Raw genomic sequence first — 9,145 nt, 5'->3', positions numbered from 1 at the left:
GGCTCAGGCAGGGACCTGTGCCCAGATGCACCCAAAGGTGGCTGCTGGGCCACAGGGCAGAAGCCTCAGCAAGGCTGCCACAGCTCTCCCTGTGCCCAGCAGGTGGTGCCATGGACACGGCCAGGGCTTGCACACAGGCAGGGCTTGGACACGGCCAGGGCTTGCACACAGGCAGGGCTTGGACACGGCCAGGGCTTGCACACGGCCAGGGCTTGGACACAGCTGCCAGCCCCCTGTGGGGATGGGCAGGGGTTGCAGAGCTGCTGGGTGCTGCTGGGGCTCTCAGAGCTGTAGTGTTCAGTGCCATGAGAGCTTCTGGCTCTTCCTGACATTGTCCAGCAAGCTCTCCAGCCAGAAGGAAGCCAGACCTGGCCAGCACTGACCCAGCAGAGGGTTTACAGCAGTGGAGCTGCTTCCTGCTCTGAGTTTGCTGTTTCTCAGGCAAAACTTCTAGCTTAGTTCTTAGGGTTCACTCTGGAGAGGGTAAGGCAGCCTGTGGCCATACTCCTCCTCCTCTGAGGATGGCTGATGAGCCTGACCATCTTTGCTGCTGTGTGGGGAGACTGATCAGCAAGGTGTGGGCCTCTGTGTCTTGCAGGTGATGGGAAACCCTCTTCCAGAAAGACAAATCTGCAGAGGTCTCTTTGCACCATTCTGCCTTTGCCACCAGATGGCCAACAAGAACCAGCTGCAGCTTTGTGGTGAGGGAAGTCTGCTCTCTGGTCACCCCACAGCTGCCACCTCTGCCTTGCTGTCCCCCAAGGTGTGGCACAGGCTGTGGCAGTGCCCTTGGTGTGCAGAGGAGCAAGTCTGAGGCAGAGGCTTTGTGCAGCCCAGCCCTTGGCAGGAGCTGTCCCCATCAGCTTCTGCCTGCTAGCAGCAGCCCCTGGCTGAGCCAAGCTGCCCTGAACTTCAGAGAGTGCCTCAGTGAGCAGAGGCTGAACTGGGGAGGGACAGCAGTGAGCAGAGGCTGAGCTGGGGAGGGACAGCAGTGAGCAGAGGCTGAGCTGGGGAGGGACAGCCCTGAGCAGGAGCAGGGCTGGGCTGGCTCCCAGAGACAGAAGGGTCCATGAAGAGGCAAAGTGGTGTTTGCTGCAGCCCCTGGCTCACTCCCACCCCTCAGTTCCATTCCTCCAGCAGCTCTTCTCTCCACTTGAGCTTCCCATGAGTTCATTGCACTTTCCTAGCTGGTGGCTGTAGTGCTGCAGCCCAGAATGCAGATGGGTGATGGATTAGATGAGAATCAATTACAAAGAAACATGATCTGATGCTTTGATGAGCAGCAAGATGTGGGGCAAGCTGTCTTGTTCTCCTTGTCCTGCAGATCCTCACTGATAAATTCAACTCTAGATAGCAGCACTTCAAACCAGAGAAGAAACACTGAAGAGCTTCCTTTGTGCCAAGTGAAATGAGCACTGAACAACCAGAGGCAATTAAAAGATGGGGTGGCTCAGCTGCCTGGTTAAACAGCCCCCAGGATGCATGACTGACACTCCTCTGCAGTCTTCCTTTCTTTGTTTAATATTTCAAAGCTCCTCAGATGTATAGAAGCCATCTGCTGGCCTCCTATGCACTGAGCCTTGCTGGCTCAGGCATTTGCAGAGCATTTCCATTTGATGCCACTCACTGCTCAGGAAGATTTCCAGCAGAAGAAGCTGCTGCTTTCTGGACAGCCCTGAGCAGGGCCCAGGCTCCTTTCCTTCCACACCAGCACTGTTCTGCTCACTGCAGCTGAGCTGCAGCCTGCTCTGCTGTGAGAAGTGGCTCTGAGCAAGTGGCAGCAGCCAGGCTGGGTCCTCCTCAGCAGGTTTGGGCTGCTTAACCTCCTCATTTCTTCAGCATATTGCAGAAGTCTCCCAGCTGCAGCTCTTGCTCAGCTGGAGGACTGTGGGGTAGGCTGGGCCCCAGATTGTGCTGTGCAGGAGAAGGTGACAGTGTGTGAGCAGTTCCAGCCACGGCCAGGATGTGGCTGCAGGCAGCCTGGGGGAGGCTCAGCTGGGTGAGCATCCCAGCTGGCCAGCTTGGCTCCACCACTCCCAGGAGAGCCTCAGTTCCTCTGAGGCTGCTTGAGCCCTGGAGCAGGCTGCCCAGAGAGGTTGCAGTCTCCTCCTCTGGAGAGATTCCAACCCCCCCTGGACCATGTAATGGTTTTAAACACTGCCTCTCCTCCTGTCACTCCCAGCCCTTGTCAGAAGCTCCTCCCCAGCTCTCCTGCAGCCCCCTTCAGGTACTGGCAGGCTGCTCGAAGGTCTCCTTGGAGCCTTCTCTTCTCCAGGCTGAACAGCCCCAGCTGTCCCCTCCAGCCCTTCATGGCTTCCTCTGGAGCACACAGGTCCATGTTGCTCTCTTTCAGACCCAGCTGGGTCTGGTGGCATTTCTGCCACTACCCATGAGGTGGCAGGACAGGCACAGCGCAGCAGCAGCCCCCCTTGGGTTTCAGGCTCCTTGCTACCTCCTGTTTCTCGGCAAGGTGCATGGTAAGGGTGAAAGCCAGGCTGGCAAACTGCTGGAGCTTTGTAGAAGGCCTAAGCACCATGAGAGTGGCAAAGACAAACACTCAGCTGCCTGGTGTGCTGCTCCCACTCCAGCAGCTCACCACCTGGGGGTCCTCCCGCAGGATGTGAGAGTAACAGCACAATTCTTGCCCTTGTTTTTCTCCCTGTCCCTTGCCTTTCTGCCATTTAGCTTTGCTTTTACTGTGGTGTCATTTTGGCTTGAGCCTGGTCTCCTTCCTGTCCCAAATCTCTCTTCCTTCACAGGCTTAGTCTCTCCAGGCTTGATTTTTCCATTCAGATGATGGTGATGTGAAATAGAGACCTGCCCCATGGGCACTGGGCTCTCTCCTGCACTGGGGAGCCCAGAACTGCACACAACACTCCAGATGTGGCCTGAGGAGGGCAGAGCAGAGGGGGGAGGTGCACAGATCAGCAGGGATCTCCTTCCTGACAGTCTCACCAGAGAATCAGAAGGCACAGAAGCAGGAGGAGCCCCAAATGCTGCTGAAGGCTGGGGCAGGTGGGGGCACTGTGCAGAGCCCCAGGTGGGTGTCCCAGCTGTGCACAGCACTTGGCAGAGGAAGGAAGAGGCAAGAAAGGAAAAGCTCTGTTAAAAAGGCTGCCAGGTGCCCTCTCAGGTCCCCAGAGCCAGGAGCTCTGGGTGGCACTTGCTGCTGGTGGTGGCAGGACAGCAAACAAAGCACCACAGGCACACTGCACCTTCTTTCTCCAGAAGTATTTACAGAGAGCTTTACAAATTTGTACACACATCCTTCAGGTTTACTGTGAAATCAAGAACAAAATCAGTCCCCAGAGGCTTCTAAGGCTTCAGCTGGTGCCTTGCACTGCACTCTCATGCTTGGCTTCTTCCTGGGAAGGAGGGAGGAAGAGGGTTGGCAAATGTGCAAATCACAGAGCCCTGGGTGGTGGAAGGGTTCCTGGAGAGCCACAGAGCAGCTGTCCTGCTCCTCTTCATCTCACAGGCAGCTGCTGCTGCTGGGCTCAGGGAAGGAGAGCTGAGGAGAAGGAGCCAAGCACGGACCACAGCAACTAGCCGAGCACCTCAGGTGCTGCAGCAGCTGGGTGAGGAGAGCCACAGAGCAAGCCCTGCTGAGTGCTCCCCAAGGCTGGGAGAGGACACTGTGACTCCCAGCCACTGAAGTCATCCTTTGCACACCTCCAGGGCCTGGCTCCTGGAGCCAGACTGACTCTTTACTGACACAACCAGGCACAGGATGATTCTATCAGTCAGCAAAACCCCTGCCTCGCTGGGGGAGGAGCTGGCCCTTCTGCCCAGCTCCCACAGGAGGTTTTGGTGGTCATGCCTTCCCCACTACAGGTTGTAAAAATACTGAACTCAAACTAGAAAACCCCCAGTGTACAATTCACAGCTGTCCATGGAAGCAAATGATTCCCAGCCTCCCCAGAGCAGCCCTGCAAGGAGCTAGGAAAGAAACCAAGGCTGATGGATGGCACTGAGCTGCTGGGAAGAGGCAGCCAGTGAGAGGCAGCTGCTGGGTTCCCTCCAGAAGGGTGAGTCCCAAGGTTGGCCTTGTCCTCTCCAGGGTGTCTCTCCAGCTGCAGCAGCAGAGGTCTGGGCTCCCTGCTCGTCATTTGCTCCGACCTGCAAAGCAGAACAGATGAAGGAGTTGGCCAAGGGAAAGCTGCTGAGCTCTGAGGTGGAAAGTCACACCCCTGGCAGGCTGCTGACTAAGGGACCACTGGATAAACCACCTCTGCTCACCAATGTCCTCAGCTGGCAGACCCAGATGGAAGGTCAGAGGTCAGTGACAACCCTTTCAGGGAAGAGAGGTCTCCTCATACCCAAACCAGCTCCCCCCAGCACAACCTCAGGCTCTTGTCCTGTCACTTGTTCCTAGGGAGAAGAGCCCAGCCCCCACCTGGCTCCAGCCTCCCTTCAGGAGCTGTAGAGAGCAATGAGGTCTCCCCTCAGCCTCCTTTTCTGCAGGCTGAACAGCCCCTCTAGGTCTGAGGTCTCCCTGGAGCCTTCTCCAGGCTGAAGAGCCTCAACTCCCTCAGCCTGGCCCATAGCTGAAGTGCTCCACTCCTCCAATCTTCTTTGTGGTCTCCTCTGGGCCCTCTCCACCAGGTCCCTGTCCTTCCTGTGTTGAGGGCTGTGCCCAGCAGAGCAGGTGAGGTCTCACCAGAGTAGAGCAGAGTGGCAGAATCCCCTCTCTCTCCACCTGAGGCCAGGTGCTTTAGTCTCAAAGAGAAGATGATGATTGTTTCCCCACTCCCATCCTTATCTCCTGCCTTACACATCTCAAACTGCCTGCTCCAGGGCACAGATCCTGCTTCTCCTTGTCCTTGCAGGAAAGAAGAGCAAACAGAGCAGCTAGGATCATTCCTATCTGCCTTTGAAAACAGTCCCCCTGAGAGCAAGGTCAAACTGAACCTCTGCTGAGGGGTGGAAAGGCAAAGCCAAGCTTAGACTTGCTGCTCAGTGATGCTGAAGGCAGCACTAAGCAGAGATGAGAGGAGTACTTTGATAGCACCAGATTGTCTCCTGCACAGCTTGGGTGAGGCCACAGAAGTGTGTTTGGTTAATTTATGAACTAAATAAGGGCACTCAAAGGGGCTGAGGAGGAGGGCAGTGCAGCCAAGCTTTCATCTGTGCAAAGCATCCTGCTCATTTTCCCCAGGATCAAGGTGGGGGCAGATCTGTAGCCTCGATTGAGGCTTGGGATGTGTTTGAACAAACCTGATTCAGCTGCAGTCCTGGAGCACAGAAGTGAGAGGCTTGCACAGCCTGGACACCAGAAGGCATGAAAGGGACTCTCAGACTGCTACAAACAGCAATTCACTTCTCAAAGGAAGTGAAGAAGGCTGCAGAGACAGGAGCACCTGCCAGTCTGTGGCACAATCCAGTCACCAATTGTTGCTACCAATTTTGCCTTCTAATTCAGACTTGAAGCACTGAGAGTATTTTCCCTCCCTGCTTAGGTAGACATAATCTCTCTCTCTCTCATTTCTCTTCCAGTTTTAGACTCCTGGCAGTAACAAAGAGGCCACAGAGGCTCCTCCCAGCTGCACAAGGAAATCACAGAAATCATCACTGAGTGGTAGGGGTTGGAAGGGACCTCCAGAGATCACCCAGTCCAACCCCCTGCCAGAGCAGGGCACCCAGGGCAGGGCACACAGAACACATCCAGGTGGGTTTGGAAAGTCTCCAGGGCAGGAGACTCCACAACCTCTCTGGGCAGCCTGCTCCAGGGCTCAGCACCCTCACAGGGGCAAAGTTTTCCCTTCTGTTCCCATGGAGCCTCCTCTGCTCCAGCTTGCCCCCTCTGCCCCATGTGCTGTCCTTGGCCATCCCTGAGCAGAGCCTGGCTCCAGCCCTGCACATCTTCATCCCCAGCACTGAGGGCAGCCCTGAGGTTCCTCTGCTCCAAGCCCCAGCTCCCTCAGCCTGTGCTCACAGGAGATCTTCCACTGCCTGCAGCAGCTCTGTGCCTCTGTGCTGGACTCTTTCAAGCAGTTCCCTGAGGTCCTTCTTGAACTGAGGGGCCCAGAACTGGGCACAGTGTTCCAGATGTGGCCTCAGCAGGGCAGAGTAGAGGACAAAGGGGAAGATGCCATTTACCCTCCAGCACTGCAGGCTCACCAACCACCTCAACAGCCTTTGGGGCTGCTGAACCAAAACCTGCTGTCAGAGCACAAACTCTCAGGGTCTGTGACTTTTCTACTGCAAAACAATCAACATATTTGTCAGTCTGTTGTGAAAATGCCTTTTTATCCTCCCCCCTCCCTTTTATTCACCCAATATTTAAACCCCAATGCAGGTGAAAAGATTAAAATGGAGAGGTCTAAATGCTGTAGCTGTGGCTTTCTTCCTCCTGGAGAGCAGCTTGATACCAATTTCTCTTTCCCCCTAGCTCTTAACAGCTAATTCAGAGTGGCCAACCCCCCCATGTGCTGTCCCCTTTCCCTCAGAGCATGCCACACAGCAGGCATTTGGTGAGCTCTTGGTGACAGGTTCCCAGGCAGAGGGTGGGCTGAGTGCAGGGTCAGAATGTTCCTTGCTTCAATTTGTTGCCTTGATGTGGCATTTCCTCCTGCTCTAACACACTGAGGAAGGGATTTTCCCCTCTCCCTTTGGGCCTCCATAATCCTACCACCTTCTTCCCTGAATCTGAGTAACATTCCTGTTGCCACTTCTGCCCACTGAAAGCTGCAGCATGGATGAAACAGACTTGAAAAGCATGGGGGGAAAGAAAAGAGGATGAGGTCAGCAGGGAAGCTGAGGGGCCAAGGGCCAGCTGGATGGAGTTGGTGGGCAGCTGTCCACTGCCAACTCAAACTCCCCAAAGTGGATTGGATTTGACTAAACACACCAGGAAGAACCAACCCTCAGACCCATTTTGGTTCTGCTGCTGGGGGGAGTAGAGTGCAGTGAGGTCACTCAACCAGTCTGAGGGGTGGCTTTCATGTTGCTTTGGGGGTGCAAGGAAGGCCTGAAGGTAAGTGGGAAGAGGAAGCAGCAAGGCAGCCACTTCCTGGCATCTAAGCAGAGTTTGCAGGGGAACATCTCCTGCTTCACCACTAAGGCTTTCAAATGGAAATGGAAAGGCAGCATCAGGGCAGCAACCACTGCCAAGGATCTAGGGAGGGTTTCATAGATTCACAGCAAGGTTTGGGTTGGAAGAGACCTTAGGGATCATCCAGTCCCAATGCCCTGCCATGGGCAAGGTCACCTCCCACTGGATCAGGCTGCTCCAGGCCTCATCCAGCCTGGCCTTGAGCACCTCCAGGCAGGGAGCAGCCTGGACAGAGTTTCCAGGCACTTGGTGCCATGGCTGAGTCAGGAGGTCTGTGGCGGCAGGTTGGACTTGATGAGCTTTGAGGTCTCTCCCAGCCTTGGGGATTCTGTGATCTTTCTGCTTTACCAACAAGCCTCTGAAACGGTGTCTGAACTTGGCTGGGCCTCTGCCAAAAGGCATCTACTGTCCTGCCTCTCCACAGCTCAGTGCCATCATACAACTGCTTAGGTTGGGAAAGACCTCCAGGATCATCACATCATAGAGTGGGTTGGGCTGGAAGGGGCCTCCAAAGGTCACTGAGTCCAACCCTCAACTGATTCCAACTCCAAAGAGCTGAGATGCATCCAAACTTCCCTGCTAGGTTATAGAGCAGGAGAAGTCTGGGGGCCAGCTAAGTGGTGACCAAGGGATGATGAACTTCCAGTGAGGCTCTGCAGGTGGATTTTAAGCAGCTGATGGAAAATCCACCACTCCCTTACCCAAAAGTCATCTTCTGCTTTGCCACCAAGGAGTTCATCTCACTAAGGTTTGTGCAGCAGCAGCAGCCCAAACCCAGCTCTTTTGTCCCTGAAAAGCCAGCAGGGAACCAATCCCATTCTGCACTGAGAGCCTCTGCTGGAGGCAGGCAGGGTGAGGTCTCCTGATCCTTGCTTTGGCAGCTGGCTCATGGATGCCAGAGGGCCCTCACTCACGAGGTCCAGGTGGATTCATTCTCAATTGAGTGCTGAGGAAAAGGTAATTAAGTTATTAGTAACCTGATGCCCAGACTGTTGCAGGGGAAGGTTAGCTTGCAGTCCAGTTAGAAGGATTAATGTGGTCCACAGGACCTGAACCTTACCTACAGGCTTTAACTCAACATGTTCCTGGGGGGGCTGGCGGTAGGAGTATGACTCAAGTCCACCTATGAAATCAACTGCAAATACAACAAGAGTGCCAGCAATGAGCAATGGGAATGCAAAGAGGGCAACTGAAAGAGAGAGGGGGGCACATTGTGTTAAAAAAAGGCAATGCACACACAGGAAACAAACTGAGCTGGGAGCCAGCCCAGCCCTGGTCCTGCTCACTGCTGTCCCTCCCCAGCCCAGCCCTGGTCCTGCTCACTGCTGTCCCTGCCCAGCCCTGGTCCTGCTCACTGCTGTCCCTGCCCAGCCCAGCCCTGGTCCTGCTCACTGCTGTCCCTCCCCAGCCCTGGTCCTGCTCACTGCTGTCCCTCCCCAGCCCTGGTCCTGCTCACTGCTGTCCCTGCCCAGCCCAGCCCTGGTCCTGCTCACTGCTGTCCCTCCCCAGCCCTGGTCCTGCTCACTGCTGTCCCTCCCCAGCTCAGCCTCTGCTCACTGCTGTCCCTTCCCAGCCCTGGTCCTGCTCACTGCTGTCCCTTCTCCGCCCTGGTCCTGCTCACTGCTGTCCCTTCCCAGCCCTGGTCCTGCTCACTGCTGTCCCTCCCCAGCCCAGCCCTGGTCCTGCTCACTGCTGTCCCTCCCCAGCCCAGCCCTGGTCCTGCTCACTGCTGTCCCTCCCCAGCCCAGCCCTGGTCCTGCTCACTGCTGTCCCTTCTCCGCCCTGGTCCTGCTCACTGCTGTCCCTTCCCAGCCCTGGTCCTGCTCACTGCTGTCCCTCCCCAGCCCAGCCCTGGTCCTGCTCACTGCTGTCCCTCCCCAGCCCAGCCCTGGTCCTGCTCACTGCTGTCCCTCCCCAGCCCAGCCCTGGTCCTGCTCACTGCTGTCCCTCCCCAGCCCAGCCCTGGTCCTGCTCACTGCTGTCCCTCCCCAGCCCAGCCCTGGTCCTGCTCACTGCTGTCCCTCCCCAGCCCAGCCCTGGTCCTGCTCACTGCTGTCCCTGCCCAGCCCAGCCCTGGTCCTGCTCACTGCT

At 56.2% G+C, this 9,145-nt stretch overlaps 1 protein-coding gene across 2 annotated transcripts in view; it reads right to left on the bottom strand.

Moving 5' to 3' along the window:
• Positions 1 to 3,181: 3,181 nt before the first annotated feature.
• Positions 3,182 to 9,145, bottom strand: part of NKAIN3 (sodium/potassium transporting ATPase interacting 3) — a 159,379-nt gene continuing 153,415 nt past the window's right edge. Inside the window, exons 6-7 of one of the 2 annotated variants that reach the window (XM_068162469.1) lie at positions 8,115 to 8,189; positions 3,182 to 4,119 (exon numbers count right to left, since the gene is read on the bottom strand). In XM_068162469.1, coding sequence (XP_068018570.1) covers positions 4,106 to 4,119; positions 8,115 to 8,189 — 89 coding nt within the window. In that variant the 3' untranslated portion in view covers positions 3,182 to 4,105. The remainder of the gene's footprint in view (positions 4,120 to 8,114; positions 8,190 to 9,145) is intronic. The other variant, XM_068162470.1, reaches the window with a different exon arrangement.

This window comes from Melanerpes formicivorus, unplaced genomic scaffold (assembly GCF_026170545.1).
Source record: "Melanerpes formicivorus ecotype bairdi unplaced genomic scaffold, bMelFor1.0.p_v2 SCAF_65, whole genome shotgun sequence".
In the NCBI taxonomy this organism is placed as follows: Eukaryota; Metazoa; Chordata; class Aves; order Piciformes; family Picidae; genus Melanerpes; species Melanerpes formicivorus.
This window is presented reverse-complemented; position numbering and strand designations above follow the sequence as displayed.